The sequence below is a fragment of the Bombina bombina genome, chromosome 4 (genome assembly GCF_027579735.1).
Source record: "Bombina bombina isolate aBomBom1 chromosome 4, aBomBom1.pri, whole genome shotgun sequence".
Classification (NCBI taxonomy): domain Eukaryota; kingdom Metazoa; phylum Chordata; class Amphibia; order Anura; family Bombinatoridae; genus Bombina; species Bombina bombina.
The window spans coordinates 30,052,853-30,070,901 of record NC_069502.1 but is presented as its reverse complement, the minus strand read 5'-3'; the positions used below and the strand labels follow the sequence as shown (position 1 = coordinate 30,070,901).

The window sequence follows — 18,049 nt, the reverse complement described above, 5'->3', positions numbered from 1 at the left end:
TCTATGTTGTAAGTCTCTCACAACCTTCTCTATATAGCAAACCTCTCACAGGTTCCTGTATATAGTGAGTCTCTCACAGCCTCCTCTTTATAGTGAGCCTCTAACAGACTCCTCTATATAGTAAGTCTCTCACAACCTTCTCTATATAGCAAGCCTCTCACAGTTTCCTGTACATAGTGAGTCTCTCACAGCCTCCTCTTTATAGTGAGCCTCTCACAGCCTCCTCTATATAGTAAGTCTCTCACAGCCTCCTCTATATACTGAGTTTCTCACAGTCTCCTCTATATAGTAAGTGTCTCACAACATTCTCTATATAGCAAGCCTCTCACAGGTTCCTGTATATAGTAAGTCTCTCACAGCCTCCTCTATATAGTGAGCCTCTCACAGCCTCCTCTATATAGTAAGTCTCTCACAGCCTCCTCTATATAGTGAGTCTCTCACAGCCTCCTCTATATAGCAAGCCTCTCACAGTTTCCTGTATATAGTGAGTCCCTCACAGCCTCCTCTTTATAGTGAGTCTCTTACAGCCTCCTCTATATAGCAAGCCTCTCACAGGTTCCTGTATATAGTGAGTCTCTCACAGCCTCCTCCTTATAGTGAGTCTCTCACAGCCTCCCCTATATTGTAAGTCTCTCACAACCTTCTCTATATAGCAAACCTCTCACAGGTACCTGTATATAGTGAGTCTCTCACAGCCTCCTCTTTATAGTGAGTCTCTCACAGCCTCCTCTATATAGTGAGCCTCTCACAGCCTCCTCCATATAGTAAGTCTCTCACAGCCTCCTCTATATAGTGAGTCTCTCACAGCCTCCTCTATATAGTAAGTCTCTCACAACCTCCTCTATATAGCAAGTCTCTCACAGGTTCCTGTATATAGTGAGTCTCTCACATCCTCCTCTTTATAGTGAGTCTCTCACAGCCTCCTCTATATAGTAAGTCTCTCACAACCTCCTCTATATAGCAAGCCTCTCACAGGTTCCTGTATATAGTGAGTCTCTCACAGCCTCCTCTATATAGTAAGTCTCACAACCTCCTCTATATAGCAAGCCTCTCACAGGTTCCTATATATATTGAGTCTCTCACAGCCTCCTCTTTATAGTGAGTCTCTCACAGCCTCCTCTATATTGTAAATCTCTCACAACCTTCTCTATATAGCAAACCTCTCACAGGTTCCTGTATATAGTGAGTCTCTCACAGCCTCCTCTTTATAGTGAGCCTCTAACAGCCTCCTCTATATAGTAAGTCTCTCACAACCTTCTCTATATAGCAAACCTCTCACAGGTTCCTGTACATAGTGAGTCTCTCACAGCCTCCTCTTTATAGTGAGCCTCTCACAGCCTCCTCTATATAGTAAGTCTCTCACAGCCTCTTCTATATACTGAGTTTCTCACAGTCTCTATATAGTAAGTCTCTCACAACATTCTCTACATAGCAAGCCTCTCACAGGTTCCAGTATATAGTAAGTCTCTCACAGCCTCCTCTATATAGTAAGTCTCTCACAGCCTCCTCTATATAGTGAGTCTCTCACAGCCTCCTGTATATAGCAAGCCTCTCACAGGTTCCTGTATATAGTGAGTCTCTCACAGCCTCCTCTTTATAGTGAGCCTCTCACAGCCTCCTCTATATAGTAAGTCTCTCACAGCCTCCTCTATATACTGAGTTTCTCACAGTCTCCTCTATATAGTAAGTCTCTCACAACATTCTCTATATAGCAAGCCTCTCACAGGTTCCTGTATATAGTAAGTCTCTCACAGCCTCCTCTATATAGTGAGCCTCTCACAGCCTCCTCTATATAGTAAGCCTCTCACAGCCTCCTCTATATAGTAAGTCTCTCGCAGCCTCCTCTATATAGTGAGTCTCTCACAGCCTCCTCTATATAGCAAGCCTCTCACAGTTTCCTGTATATAGTGAGTCTCTCACAGCCTCCTCTTTATAGCAAGCCTCTCACAGGTTTCTGTATATAGTGAGTCTCTCACAGCCTCCTCCTTATAGTGAGTCTCTCACAGCCTCCTCTATATTGTAAGTCTCTCACAACCTACTCTATATAGCAAACCTCTCACAGGTACCTGCATATAGTGAGTCTCTCACAGCCTCCTCTATATAGTAAGCCTCTCACAGCCTCCTCTATATAGTAAGTCTCTCACAGCCTCCTCTATATATTGAGTCTCTCACAGCCTCCTCTATATAGTAAGTCTCTCACAACCTCCTCTATATAGCAAGTCTCTCACAGGTTCCTGTATATAGTGAGTCTCTCACATCCTCCTCTTTATAGTGAGTCTCTCACAGCCTCCTCTATATAGTGAGTCTCTCACAGCCTCCTCTATATAGTAAGTCTCTCACAACCTCCTCTATATAGCAAGTCTCTCACAGGTTCCTGTATATAGTGAGTCTCTCACATCCTCCTCTTTATAGTGAGTCTCTCACAGCCTCCTCTATATATTAAGTCTCTCACAACCTCCTCTATATAGCAAGCCTCTCACAGGTTCCTGTATATAGTGAGTCTCTCACAGCCTCCTCTATATAGTAAGTCTCTCACAACCTCCTCTATATAGCAAGCCTCTCACAGGTTCCTATATATATTGAGTCTCTCACAGCCTCCTCTTTATAGTGAGTCTCTCACAGCCTCCTCTATATTGTAAATCTCTCACAACCTTCTCTATATAGCAAACCTCTCACAGGTTCCTGTATATAGTGAGTCTCTCACAGCCTCCTCTTTATAGTGAGCCTCTAACAGCCTCCTCTATATAGTAAGTCTCTCACAACCTTCTCTATATAGCAAACCTCTCACAGGTTCCTGTACATAGTGAGTCTCTCACAGCCTCCTCTTTATAGTGAGCCTCTCACAGCCTCCTCTATATAGTAAGTCTCTCACAGCCTCTTCTATTTACTGAGTTTCTCACAGTCTCTATATAGTAAGTCTCTCACAACATTCTCTACATAGCAAGCCTCTCACAGGTTCCAGTATATAGTAAGTCTCTTACAGCCTCCTCTATATAGTAAGTCTCTCACAGCCTCCTCTATATAGTGAGTCTCTCACAGCCTCCTCTATATAGCAAGCCTCTCACAGGTTCCTGTATATAGTGAGTCTCTCACAGCCTCCTCTTTATAGTGAGCCTCTCACAGCCTCCTCTATATAGTAAGTCTCTCACAGCCTCCTCTATATACTGAGTTTCTCACAGTCTCCTCTATATAGTAAGTGTCTCACAACATTCTCTATATAGCAAGCCTCTCACAGGTTCCTGTATATAGTAAGTCTCTCACAGCCTCCTCTATATAGTGAGCCTCTCACAGCCTCCTCTATATAGTAAGTCTCTCACAGCCTCCTCTATATAGTGAGTCTCTCACAGCCTCCTCTATATAGCAAGCCTCTCACAGGTTCCTGTATATAGTGAGTCTCTCACAGCCTCCTCTTTATAGTGAGTCTCTCACAGCCTCCTCTTTATAGTGAGTCCCTCACAGCCTCCTCTTTATAGTGAGTCTCTTACAGCCTCCTCTATATAGCAAGCCTCTCACAGGTTCCTGTATATAGTGAGTCTCTCACAGCCTCCTCCTTATAGTGAGTCTCTCACAGCCTCCTCTATATTGTAAGTCTCTCACAACCTTCTCTATATAGCAAACCTCTCACAGGTACCTGTATATAGTGAGTCTCTCACAGCCTCCTCTTTATAGTGAGTCTCTCACAGCCTCCTCTTTATAGTGAGCCTCTCACAGCCTCCTCCATATAGTAAGTCTCTCACAGCCTCCTCTATATAGTGAGTCTCTCACAGCCTCCTCTATATAGTAAGTCTCTCACAACCTCCTCTATATAGCAAGTCTCTCACAGGTTCCTGTATATAGTGAGTCTCTCACATCCTCCTCTTTATAGTGAGTCTCTCACAGCCTCCTCTATATAGTAAGTCTCTCACAACCTCCTCTATATAGCAAACCTCTCACAGGTTCCTGTATATATTGAGTCTCTCACAGCCTCCTCTATATTGTAAGTCTCTCACAACCTTCTCTATATAGCAAACCTCTCACAGGTTCCTGTATATTGTGAGTCTCTCACAGCCTCCTCTTTATAGTGAGCCTCTCACAGCCTCCTCCATATAGTAAGTCTCTCACAGCCTCCTCTATATAGTGAGTCTCTCACAGCCTCCTCTATATAGTTAGTCTCTCACAACCTCCTCTATATAGCAAGTCTCTCACAGGTTCCTGTATATAGTGAGTCTCTCACAGCCTCCTCTTTATAGTGAGTCTCTCACAGCCTCCTCTATATAGTAAGTCTCTCACAACCTCCTCTATATAGCAAGCCTCTCACAGGTTCCTTTATATAGTGAGTCTCTCACAGCTTCCTCTTTATAGTGAGTCTCTCACAGCCTCCTCTATATAGTAAGTCTCTCACAACCTCCTCTATATAGCAAGCCTCTCACAGGTTCCAGTATATAGTGAGTCTCTCACACTCACAGCCTCCTCTTTATAGTGAGTCTCTCACAGCCTCCTCTATATAGTAAGTCTCTCACAACCTCCTCTATATAGCAAGCCTCTCACAGGTTCCTGTATATATTGAGTCTCTCAAAGCCTCCTCTTTATAGTGAGTCTCTCACAGCCTCCTCTATGTTGTAAGTCTCTCACAACCTTCTCTATATAGCAAACCTCTCACAGGTTCCTGTATATAGTGAGTCTCTCACAGCCTCCTCTTTATAGTGAGCCTCTAACAGACTCCTCTATATAGTAAGTCTCTCACAACCTTCTCTATATAGCAAGCCTCTCACAGTTTCCTGTACATAGTGAGTCTCTCACAGCCTCCTCTTTATAGTGAGCCTCTCACAGCCTCCTCTATATAGTAAGTCTCTCACAGCCTCCTCTATATAGTGAGTCTCTCACAGCCTCCTCTATATAGTTAGTCTCTCACAACCTCCTCTATATAGCAAGTCTCTCACAGGTTCCTGTATATAGTGAGTCTCTCACATCCTCGTCTTTATAGTGAGTCTCTCACAGCCTCCTCTATATAGTAAGTCTCTCACAACCTCCTCTATATAGCAAGCCTCTCACAGGTTCCTTTATATAGTGAGTCTCTCACAGCTTCCTCTTTATAGTGAGTCTCTCACAGCCTCCTCTATATAGTAAGTCTCTCACAACCTCCTCTATATAGCAAGCCTCTCACAGGTTCCAGTATATAGTGAGTCTCTCACACTCACAGCCTCCTCTTTATAGTGAGTCTCTCACAGCCTCCTCTATATAGTAAGTCTCTCACAACCTCCTCTATATAGCAAGCCTCTCACAGGTTCCTTTATATATTGAGTCTCTCAAAGCCTCCTCTTTATAGTGAGTCTCTCACAGCCTCCTCTATGTTGTAAGTCTCTCACAACCTTCTCTATATAGCAAACCTCTCACAGGTTCCTGTATATAGTGAGTCTCTCACAGCCTCCTCTTTATAGTGAGCCTCTAACAGACTCCTCTATATAGTAAGTCTCTCACAACCTTCTCTATATAGCAAGCCTCTCACAGTTTCCTGTACATAGTGAGTCTCTCACAGCCTCCTCTTTATAGTGAGCCTCTCACAGCCTCCTCTATATAGTAAGTCTCTCACAGCCTCCTCTATATACTGAGTTTCTCACAGTCTCCTCTATATAGTAAGTGTCTCACAACATTCTCTATATAGCAAGCCTCTCACAGGTTCCTGTATATAGTAAGTCTCTCACAGCCTCCTCTATATAGTGAGCCTCTCACAGCCTCCTCTATATAGTAAGTCTCTCACAGCCTCCTCTATATAGTGAATCTCTCACAGCCTCCTCTATATAGCAAGCCTCTCACAGTTTCCTGTATATAGTGAGTCACTCACAGCCTCCTCTTTATAGTGAGTCTCTTACAGCCTCCTCTATATAGCAAGCCTCTCACAGGTTCCTGTATATAGTGAGTCTCTCACAGCCTCCTCCTTATAGTGAGTCTCTCACAGCCTCCCCTATATTGTAAGTCTCTCACAACCTTCTCTATATAGCAACCCTCTCACAGGTACCTGTATATAGTGAGTCTCTCACAGCCTCCTCTTTATAGTGAGTCTCTCACAGCCTCCTCTTTATAGTGAGCCTCTCACAGCCTCCTCCATATAGTAAGTCTCTCACAGCCTCCTCTATATAGTGAGTCTCTCACAGCCTCCTCTATATAGTAAGTCTCTCACATCCTCCTCTATATAGCAAGTCTCTCACAGGTTCCTGTATATAGTGAGTCTCTCACATCCTCCTCTTTATAGTGAGTCTCTCACAGCCTCCTCTATATAGTAAGTCTCTCACAACCTCCTCTATATAGCAAGCCTCTCACAGGTTCCTGTATATAGTGAGTCTCTCACAGCCTCCTCTATATAGTAAGTCTCACAACCTCCTCTATATAGCAAGCCTCTCACAGGTTCCTATATATATTGAGTCTCTCACAGCCTCCTCTTTATAGTGAGTCTCTCACAGCCTCCTCTATATTGTAAATCTCTCACAACCTTCTCTATATAGCAAACCTCTCACAGGTTCCTGTATATAGTGAGTCTCTCACAGCCTCCTCTATATAGTGAGCCTCTAACAGCCTCCTCTATATAGTAAGTCTCTCACAACCTTCTCTATATAGCAAACCTCTCACAGGTTCCTGTACATAGTGAGTCTCTCACAGCCTCCTCTTTATAGTGAGCCTCTCACAGCCTCCTCTATATAGTAAGTCTCTCACAGCCTCTTCTATTTACTGAGTTTCTCACAGTCTCTATATAGTAAGTCTCTCACAACCTTCTCTACATAGCAAGCCTCTCACAGGTTCCAGTATATAGTAAGTCTCTTACAGCCTCCTCTATATAGTAAGTCTCTCACAGCCTCCTCTATATAGTGAGTCTCTCACAGCCTCCTCTATATAGCAAGCCTCTCACAGGTTCCTGTATATAGTGAGTCTCTCACAGCCTCCTCTATATAGTGAGCCTCTCACAGCCTCCTCTATATAGTAAGTCTCTCACAGCCTCCTCTATATACTGAGTTTCTCACAGTCTCCTCTATATAGTAAGTCTCTCACAACATTCTCTATATAGCAAGCCTCTCACAGGTTCCTGTATATAGTAAGTCTCTCACAGCCTCCTCTATATAGTGAGCCTCTCACAGCCTCCTCTATATAGTAAGCCTCTCACAGCCTCCTCTATATAGTAAGTCTCTCGCAGCCTCCTCTATATAGTGAGTCTCTCACAGCCTCCTCTATATAGAAAGACTCTCACAGCCTCCTCTATATAGTGAGTCTCTCACAGCCTCCTCTTTATAGCAAGCCTCTCACAGGTTTCTGTATATAGTGAGTCTCTCACAGCCTCCTCCTTATAGTGAGTCTCTCACAGCCTCCTCTATATTGTAAGTCTCTCACAACCTTCTCTATATAGCAAACCTCTCACAGGTACCTGCATATAGTGAGTCTCTCACAGCCTCCTCTTTATAGTAAGCCTCTCACAGCCTCCTCTATATAGTAAGTCTCTCACAGCCTCCTCTATATATTGAGTCTCTCACAGCCTCCTCTATATAGTAAGTCTCTCACAACCTCCTCTATATAGCAAGTCTCTCACAGGTTCCTGTATATAGTGAGTCTCTCACATCCTCCTCTTTATAGTGAGTCTCTCACAGCCTCCTCTATATAGTGAGTCTCTCACAGCCTCTTCTATATAGTAAGTCTCTCACAACCTCCTCTATATAGCAAGTCTCTCACAGGTTCCTGTATATAGTGAGTCTCTCACATCCTCCTCTTTATAGTGAGTCTCTCACAGCCTCCTCTATATATTAAGTCTCTCACAACCTCCTCTATATAGCAAGCCTCTCACAGGTTCCTGTATATAGTGAGTCTCTCACAGCCTCCTCTATATAGTAAGTCTCTCACAACCTCCTCTATATAGCAAGCCTCTCACAGGTTCCTATATATATTGAGTCTCTCACAGCCTCCTCTTTATAGTGAGTCTCTCACAGCCTCCTCTATATTGTAAATCTCTCACAACCTTCTCTATATAGCAAACCTCTCACAGGTTCCTGTATATAGTGAGTCTCTCACAGCCTCCTCTTTATAGTGAGCCTCTAACAGCCTCCTCTATATAGTAAGTCTCTCACAACCTTCTCTATATAGCAAACCTCTCACAGGTTCCTGTACATAGTGAGTCTCTCACAGCCTCCTCTTTATAGTGAGCCTCTCACAGCCTCCTCTATATAGTAAGTCTCTCACAGCCTCTTCTATTTACTGAGTTTCTCACAGTCTCTATATAGTAAGTCTCTCACAACATTCTCTACATAGCAAGCCTCTCACAGGTTCCAGTATATAGTAAGTCTCTTACAGCCTCCTCTATATAGTAAGTCTCTCACAGCCTCCTCTATATAGTGAGTCTCTCACAGCCTCCTCTATATAGCAAGCCTCTCACAGGTTCCTGTATATAGTGAGTCTCTCACAGCCTCCTCTTTATAGTGAGACTCTCACAGCCTCCTCTATATAGTAAGTCTCTCACAGCCTCCTCTATATACTGAGTTTCTCACAGTCTCCTCTATATAGTAAGTGTCTCACAACATTCTCTATATAGCAAGCCTCTCACAGGTTCCTGTATATAGTAAGTCTCTCACAGCCTCCTCTATATAGTGAGCCTCTCACAGCCTCCTCTATATAGTAAGTCTCTCACAGCCTCCTCTATATAGTGAGTCTCTCACAGCCTCCTCTATATAGCAAGCCTCTCACAGTTTCCTGTATATAGTGAGTCTCTCACAGCCTCCTCTTTATAGTGAGTCTCTCACAGCCTCCTCTTTATAGTGAGTCTCTCACAGCCTCCTCTTTATAGTGAGTCTCTTACAGCCTCCTCTATATAGCAAGCCTCTCACAGGTTCCTGTATATAGTGAGTCTCTCACAGCCTCCTCCTTATAGTGAGTCTCTCACAGCCTCCCCTATATTGTAAGTCTCTCACAACTTTCTCTATATAGCAAACCTCTCACAGGTACCTGTATATAGTGAGTCTCTCACAGCCTCCTCTTTATAGTGAGTCTCTCACAGCCTCCTCTTTATAGTGAGTCTCTCACAGCCTCCTCTTTATAGTGAGCCTCTCACAGCCTCCTCCATATAGTAAGTCTCTCACAGCCTCCTCTATATAGTGAGTCTCTCACAGCCTCCTCTATATAGTAAGTCTCTCACAACCTCCTCTATATAGCAAGTCTCTCACAGGTTCCTGTATATAGTGAGTCTCTCACATCCTCCTCTTTATAGTGAGTCTCTCACAGCCTCCTCTATATAGTAAGTCTCTCACAACCTCCTCTATATAGCAAACCTCTCACAGGTTCCTGTATATATTGAGTCTCTCACAGCCTCCTCTATATTGTAAGTCTCTCACAACCTTCTCTATATAGCAAACCTCTCACAGGTACCTGTATATTGTGAGTCTCTCACAGCCTCCTCTTTATAGTGAGCCTCTCACAGCCTCCTCCATATAGTAAGTCTCTCACAGCCTCCTCTATATAGTGAGTCTCTCACAGCCTCCTCTATATAGTTAGTCTCTCACAACCTCCTCTATATAGCAAGTCTCTCACAGGTTCCTGTATATAGTGAGTCTCTCACAGCCTCGTCTTTATAGTGAGTCTCTCACAGCCTCCTCTATATAGTAAGTCTCTCACAACCTCCTCTATATAGCAAGCCTCTCACAGGTTCCTTTATATAGTGAGTCTCTCACAGCTTCCTCTTTATAGTGAGTCTCTCACAGCCTCCTCTATATAGTAAGTCTCTCACAACCTCCTCTATATAGCAAGCCTCTCACAGGTTCCAGTATATAGTGAGTCTCTCACACTCACAGCCTCCTCTTTATAGTGAGTCTCTCACAGCCTCCTCTATATAGTAAGTCTCTCACAACCTCCTCTATATAGCAAGCCTCTCACAGGTTCCTGTATATATTGAGTCTCTCAAAGCCTCCTCTTTATAGTGAGTCTCTCACAGCCTCCTCTATGTTGTAAGTCTCTCACAACCTTCTCTATATAGCAAACCTCTCACAGGTTCCTGTATATAGTGAGTCTCTCACAGCCTCCTCTTTATAGTGAGCCTCTAACAGACTCCTCTATATAGTAAGTCTCTCACAACCTTCTCTATATAGCAAGCCTCTCACAGTTTCCTGTACATAGTGAGTCTCTCACAGCCTCCTCTTTATAGTGAGCCTCTCACAGCCTCCTCTATATAGTAAGTCTCTCACAGCCTCCTCTATATACTGAGTTTCTCACAGTCTCCTCTATATAGTAAGTGTCTCACAACATTCTCTATATAGCAAGCCTCTCACAGGTTCCTGTATATAGTAAGTCTCTCACAGCCTCCTCTATATAGTGAGCCTCTCACAGCCTCCTCTATATAGTAAGTCTCTCACAGCCTCCTCTATATAGTGAGTCTCTCACAGCCTCCTCTATATAGCAAGCCTCTCACAGTTTCCTGTATATAGTGAGTCCCTCACAGCCTCCTCTTTATAGTGAGTCTCTTACAGCCTCCTCTATATAGCAAGCCTCTCACAGGTTCCTGTATATAGTGAGTCTCTCACAGCCTCCTCCTTATAGTGAGTCTCTCACAGCCTCCCCTATATTGTAAGTCTCTCACAACCTTCTCTATATAGCAAACCTCTCACAGGTACCTGTATATAGTGAGTCTCTCACAGCCTCCTCTTTATAGTGAGTCTCTCACAGCCTCCTCTTTATAGTGAGCCTCTCACAGCCTCCTCCATATAGTAAGTCTCTCACAGCCTCCTCTATATAGTGAGTCTCTCACAGCCTCCTCTATATAGTAAGTCTCTCACAACCTCCTCTATATAGCAAGTCTCTCACAGGTTCCTGTATATAGTGAGTCTCTCACAGCCTCCTCTTTATAGTGAGTCTCTCACAGCCTCCTCTATATAGTAAGTCTCTCACAACCTCCTCTATATAGCAAGCCTCTCACAGGTTCCTGTATATAGTGAGTCTCTCACAGCCTCCTCTATATAGTAAGTCTCACAACCTCCTCTATATAGCAAGCCTCTCACAGGTTCCTATATATATTGAGTCTCTCACAGCCTCCTCTTTATAGTGAGTCTCTCACAGCCTCCTCTATATTGTAAATCTCTCACAACCTTCTCTATATAGCAAACCTCTCACAGGTTCCTGTATATAGTGAGTCTCTCACAGCCTCCTCTTTATAGTGAGCCTCTAACAGCCTCCTCTATATAGTAAGTCTCTCACAACCTTCTCTATATAGCAAACCTCTCACAGGTTCCTGTACATAGTGAGTCTCTCACAGCCTCCTCTTTATAGTGAGCCTCTCACAGCCTCCTCTATATAGTAAGTCTCTCACAGCCTCTTCTATTTACTGAGTTTCTCACAGTCTCTATATAGTAAGTCTCTCACAACATTCTCTACATAGCAAGCCTCTCACAGGTTCCAGTATATAGTAAGTCTCTTACAGCCTCCTCTATATAGTAAGTCTCTCACAGCCTCCTCTATATAGTGAGTCTCTCACAGCCTCCTGTATATAGCAAGCCTCTCACAGGTTCCTGTATATAGTGAGTCTCTCACAGCCTCCTCTTTATAGTGAGCCTCTCACAGCCTCCTCTATATAGTAAGTCTCTCACAGCCTCCTCTATATACTGAGTGTCTCACAGTCTCCTCTATATAGTAAGTCTCTCACAACATTCTCTATATAGCAAGCCTCTCACAGGTTCCTGTATATAGTAAGTCTCTCACAGCCTCCTCTATATAGTGAGCCTCTCACAGCCTCCTCTATATAGTAAGCCTCTCACAGCCTCCTCTATATAGTAAGTCTCTCGCAGCCTCCTCTATATAGTGAGTCTCTCACAGCCTCCTCTATATAGCAAGCCTCTCACAGTTTCCTGTATATAGTGAGTCTCTCACAGCCTCCTCTTTATAGCAAGCCTCTCACAGGTTTCTGTATATAGTGAGTCTCTCACAGCCTCCTCCTTATAGTGAGTCTCTCACAGCCTCCTCTATATTGTAAGTCTCTCACAACCTTCTCTATATAGCAAACCTCTCACAGGTACCTGCATATAGTGAGTCTCTCACAGCCTCCTCTATATAGTAAGTCTCTCACAGCCTCCTCTATATAGTAAGTCTCTCACAGCCTCCTCTATATAGTGAGTCTCTCACAGCCTCCTCTATATAGTAAGTCTCTCACAACCTCCTCTATATAGCAAGTCTCTCACAGGTTCCTGTATATAGTGAGTCTCTCACATCCTCCTCTTTATAGTGAGTCTCTCACAGCCTCCTCTATATAGTGAGTCTCTCACAGCCTCCTCTATATAGTAAGTCTCTCACAACCTCCTCTATATAGCAAGTCTCTCACAGGTTCCTGTATATAGTGAGTCTCTCACATCCTCCTCTTTATAGTGAGTCTCTCACAGCCTCCTCTATATAGTAAGTCTCTCACAACCTCCTCTATATAGCAAGCCTCTCACAGGTTCCTGTATATAGTGAGTCTCTCACAGCCTCCTCTATATAGTAAGTCTCTCACAACCTCCTCTATATAGCAAGCCTCTCACAGGTTCCTATATATATTGAGTCTCTCACAGCCTCCTCTTTATAGTGAGTCTCTCACAGCCTCCTCTATATTGTAAATCTCTCACAACCTTCTCTATATAGCAAACCTCTCACAGGTTCCTGTATATAGTGAGTCTCTCACAGCCTCCTCTTTATAGTGAGCCTCTAACAGCCTCCTCTATATAGTAAGTCTCTCACAACCTTCTCTATATAGCAAACCTCTCACAGGTTCCTGTACATAGTGAGTCTCTCACAGCCTCCTCTTTATAGTGAGCCTCTCACAGCCTCCTCTATATAGTAAGTCTCTCACAGCCTCTTCTATTTACTGAGTTTCTCACAGTCTCTATATAGTAAGTCTCTCACAACATTCTCTACATAGCAAGCCTCTCACAGGTTCCAGTATATAGTAAGTCTCTTACAGCCTCCTCTATATAGTAAGTCTCTCACAGCCTCCTCTATATAGTGAGTCTCTCACAGCCTCCTCTATATAGCAAGCCTCTCACAGGTTCCTGTATATAGTGAGTCTCTCACAGCCTCCTCTTTATAGTGAGCCTCTCACAGCCTCCTCTATATAGTAAGTCTCTCACAGCCTCCTCTATATACTGAGTTTCTCACAGTCTCCTCTATATAGTAAGTCTCTCACAACATTCTCTATATAGCAAGCCTCTCACAGGTTCCTGTATATAGTAAGTCTCTCACAGCCTCCTCTATATAGTGAGCCTCTCACAGCCTCCTCTATATAGTAAGCCTCTCACAGCCTCCTCTATATAGTAAGTCTCTCGCAGCCTCCTCTATATAGTGAGTCTCTCACAGCCTCCTCTATATAGCAAGCCTCTCACAGTTTCCTGTATATAGTGAGTCTCTCACAGCCTCCTCTTTATAGCAAGCCTCTCACAGGTTTCTGTATATAGTGAGTCTCTCACAGCCTCCTCCTTATAGTGAGTCTCTCACAGCCTCCTCTATATTGTAAGTCTCTCACAACCTTCTCTATATAGCAAACCTCTCACAGGTACCTGCATATAGTGAGTCTCTCACAGCCTCCTCTTTATAGTAAGCCTCTCACAGCCTCCTCTATATAGTAAGTCTCTCACAGCCTCCTCTATATATTGAGTCTCTCACAGCCTCCTCTATATAGTAAGTCTCTCACAACCTCCTCTATATAGCAAGTCTCTCACAGGTTCCTGTATATAGTGAGTCTCTCACATCCTCCTCTTTATAGTGAGTCTCTCACAGCCTCCTCTATATAGTGAGTCTCTCACAGCCTCCTCTATATAGTGAGTCTCTCACAGCCTCCTCTATATAGCAAGCCTCTCACAGTTTCCTGTATATAGTGAGTCTCTCACAGCCTCCTCTTTATAGCAAGCCTCTCACAGGTTTCTGTATATAGTGAGTCTCTCACAGCCTCCTCCTTATAGTGAGTCTCTTACAGCCTCCTCTATATTGTAAGTCTCTCACAACCTTCTCTATATAGCAAACCTCTCACAGGTACCTGCATATAGTGAGTCTCTCACAGCCTCCTCTTTATAGTAAGTCTCTCACAGCCTCTTCTATATACTGAGTTTCTCACAGTCTCTATATAGTAAGTCTCTCACAACATTCTCTATATAGCAAGCCTCTCACAGGTTCCTGTATATAGTAAGTCTCTTACAGCCTCCTCTATATAGTGAGCCTCTCACAGCCTCCTCTATATAGTGAGTCTCTCACAGCCTCCTCTATATAGCAAGCCTCTCACAGGTTCCTGTATATAGTGAGTCTCTCACAGCCTCCTCTTTATAGTGAGCCTCTCACAGCCTCCTCTATATAGTAAGTCTCTCACAGCCTCCTCTATACTGAGTTTCTCACAGTCTCCTCTATATAGTAAGTCTCTCACAACATTCTCTATATAGCAAGCCTCTCACAGGTTCCTGTATATAGTAAGTCTCTCACAGCCTCCTCTATATAGTGAGCCTCTCACAGCCTCCTCTATATAGTAAGTCTCTCACAGCCTCCTCTATATAGTGAGTCTCTCACAGTTTCCTGTATATAGTGAGTCTCTCACAGCCTCCTCTTTATAGCAAGCCTCTCACAGGTTCCTGTATATAGTGAGTCTCTCACAGCCTCCTCCTTATAGTGAGTCTCTCACAGCCTCCTCTATATTGTAAGTCTCTCACAACCTTCTCTATATAGCAAGCCTCTCACAGGTACCTGCAAATAGTGAGTCTCTCACAGCCTCCTCTTTATAGTGAGCCTCTCACAGCCTCCTCTATATAGTAAGTCTCTCACAGCCTCCTCTATATACTGAGTTTCTCACAGTCTCCTCTATATAGTAAGTCTCTCACAACATTCTCTATATAGCAAGCCTCTCACAGGTTCCTGTATATAGTAAGTCTCTCACAGCCTCCTCTCTATAGTGAGCCTCTCACAGCCTCCTCTATATAGTAAGTCTCTCACAGCCTCCTCTATATAGCAAGCCTCTCACAGTTTCCTGTATATAGTGAGTCTCTCACAGCCTCCTCTTTATAGTGAGTCTCTCACAGCCTCCTCTATATAGTAAGTCTCTCACAACCTCCTCTATATAGCAAGCCTCTCACAGGTTTCTGTATATAGTGAGTCTCTCACAGCCTCCTCCTTATAGTGAGTCTCTCACAGCCTCCTCTATATTGTAAGTCTCTCACAACCTTCTCTATATAGCAAACCTCTCACAGGTACCTGCATATAGTGAGCCTCTCACAGCCTCCTCTTTATAGTGAGCCTCTCACAGCCTCCTCTTTATAGTGAGCCTCTCACAGCCTCCTCTATATAGTAAGTCTCTCACAGGTACCTGCATATAGTGAGCCTCTCACAGCCTCCTCTTTATAGTGAGCCTCTCACAGCCTCCTCTTTATAGTGAGCCTCTCACAGCCTCCTCTATATAGTAAGTCTCTCAAAGCCTCCTCTATATATTGAGTCTCTCACAGCCTCCTCTATATAGTAAGTCTCTCACAACCTCCTCTATATAGCAAGTCTCTCACAGGTTCCTGTATATAGTGAGTCTCTCACATCCTCCTCTTTATAGTGAGTCTCTCACAGCCTCCTCTATATAGTAAGTCTCTCACAACCTCCTCTATATTGCAAGCCTCTCACAGGTTCCTGTATATAGTGAGTCTCTCACAGCCTCCTCTTTATAGTGAGTCTCTCACAGCCTCCTCTATATAGTAAATCTCTCACAACCTCCTCTATATAGCAAGCCTCTCACAGGTTCCTGTATATATTGAGTCTCTCACAGCCTCCTCTTTATAGTGAGTCTCTCACAGCCTCCTCTATATTGTAAGTCTCTCACAACTTTCTCTATATAGCAAACCTCTCACAGGTTCCTGTATATAATGAGTCTCTCTCAGCCTCCTCTTTATAGTGAGCCTCTAACAGCCTCCTCTATATAGTAAGTCTCTCACAACCTTCTCTATATAGCAAGCCTCTCACAGGTTCCTGTACATAGTGAGTCTCTCACAGCCTCCTCTTTATAGTGAGCCTCTCACAGCCTCCTCTATATAGTAAGTCTCTCACAGCCTCCTCTATATACTGAGTTTCTCACAGTCTCCTCTATATAGTAAGTCTCTCACAACATTCTCTATATAGCAAGCCTCTCACAGGTTCCTGTATATAGTAAGTCTCTTACAGCCTCCTCTATATAGTGAGCCTCTCACAGCCTCCTCTATATAGTGAGCCTCTCACAGCCTCCTCTATATGGTAAGTCTCTCACAGCCTCCTCTATATAGTAAGTCTCTCACAGCCTCCTCTATATAGTGTGTCTCTCACAGCCTCCTCTATATAGCAAGCCTCTCACAGGTTCCTGTATATAGTGAGTCTCTCACAGCCTCCTCTTTATAGTGAGTCTCTCACAGCCTCCTCTATATAGTAAGTCTCTCACAACCTCCTCAATATAGCAAGCCTCTCACAGGTTCCTGTATATATTGAGTCTCTCACAGCCTCCTCTTTATAGTGAGTCTCTCACAGCCTCCTCTATATTGTAAGTCTCTCACAACCTTCTCTATATAGCAAACCTCTCACAGGTTCCTGTATATAATGAGTCTCTCTCAGCCTCCTCTTTATAGTGAGCCTCTAACAGCCTCCTCTATATAGTAAGTCTCTCACAACCTTCTCTATATAGCAAGCCTCTCACAGGTTCCTGTACATAGTGAGTCTCTCACAGCCTCCTCTTTATAGTGAGCCTCTCACAGCCTCCTCTATATAGTAAGTCTCTCACAGCCTCCTCTATATACTGAGTTTCTCACAGTCTCCTCTATATAGTAAATCTCTCACAACATTCTCTATATAGCAAGCCTCTCACAGGTTCCTGTATATAGTAAGTCTCTTACAGCCTCCTCTATATAGTGAGCCTCTCACAGCCTCCTCTATATAGTGAGCCTCTCACAGCCTCCTCTATATAGTAAGTCTCTCACAGCCTCCTCTATATAGTAAGTCTCTCACAGCCTTCTTTATATAGTGAGTCTCTCACAGCCTCCTCTATATAGCAAGCCTCTCACAGGTTCCTGTATATAGTGAGTCTCTCACAGCCTCCTCTTTATAGTGAGTCTCTCACAGCCTCCTCTTTATAGTGAGTCTCTCACAGCCTCCTCTATATAGCAAGCCTCTCACAGGTTCCTGTATATAGTGAGTCTCTCACAGCCTCCTCATTATAGTGAGTCTCTCACAGCCTCCTCTTTATAGTGAGTCTCTCACAGCTTCCTCTATATAGCAAGCCTCTCACAGGTTCCTGTATATAATGAGTCTCTCTCAGCCTCCTCTTTATAGTGAGCCTCTAACAGCCTCCTCTATATAGTAAGTCTCTCACAACCTTCTCTATATAGCAAGCCTCTCACAGGTTCCTGTACATTGTGAGTCTCTCACAGCCTCCTCTTTATAGTGAGTCTCTCACAGCTTCCTCTATATAGTAAGTCTCTCACAACCTTCTCTATATACTGAGTTTCTCACAGTCTCCTCTATATAGCAAGCCTCTCACAGGTTCCTGTATGTAGTGAGTCTCTCACAGCCTCCTCTCTATATTAAGAGTCTCACGAATACAGATAATATGAAGTCACTGAAACAAATGACCATTCTGCAGAGCTATAAAGTGTTATTAATGTGGCATATACTCTTGCTAAATGAGGGATGATAAGAGGACATCACATTTTACCTTGAAGCTCCTTGACAGCCACCTCAGTGGTTCCATTCCACAGTCCCAACCACACTATCCCAAAGCTTCCTCTGCCCAGCTTCTTCACCTTCTTGATAGTGTTGGGCTCGATTTCAAGGTCGTCTACGGTACAGTGGGACAGACTTGCTGTTGTAGGAAGGTCCAGCTTCCAAGACAAAGAGCAACAGACTCAATGTGAGAAATAGGTGTCCCTTATCCATTTCCATTTAATAATGATGACCTATAGAGAATTCGTCGCTTGATTGTCTTATGTATTGATGAAATATGTTTACAGAAGAGTTCTGTGCAGATGATCTTCACTACGGATTTATCTGTTTAAGACTTAGTCATTTAACTTCCTTTATTTAGATCTTTGAATGATCAAAATTTTAA

General features: G+C 43.7%; 1 protein-coding gene across 1 annotated transcript in view; it reads right to left on the bottom strand.

Annotated features, from left to right (window-relative positions):
• LOC128656815 (tyrosine-protein kinase SRK3-like) overlaps positions 1 to 18,049 on the bottom strand; it is a 93,473-nt gene that overhangs the window by 57,716 nt on the left and 17,708 nt on the right. The window contains 1 exon segment of the mRNA XM_053710979.1: positions 17,657 to 17,822. Coding sequence (XP_053566954.1) covers positions 17,657 to 17,822 — 166 coding nt within the window.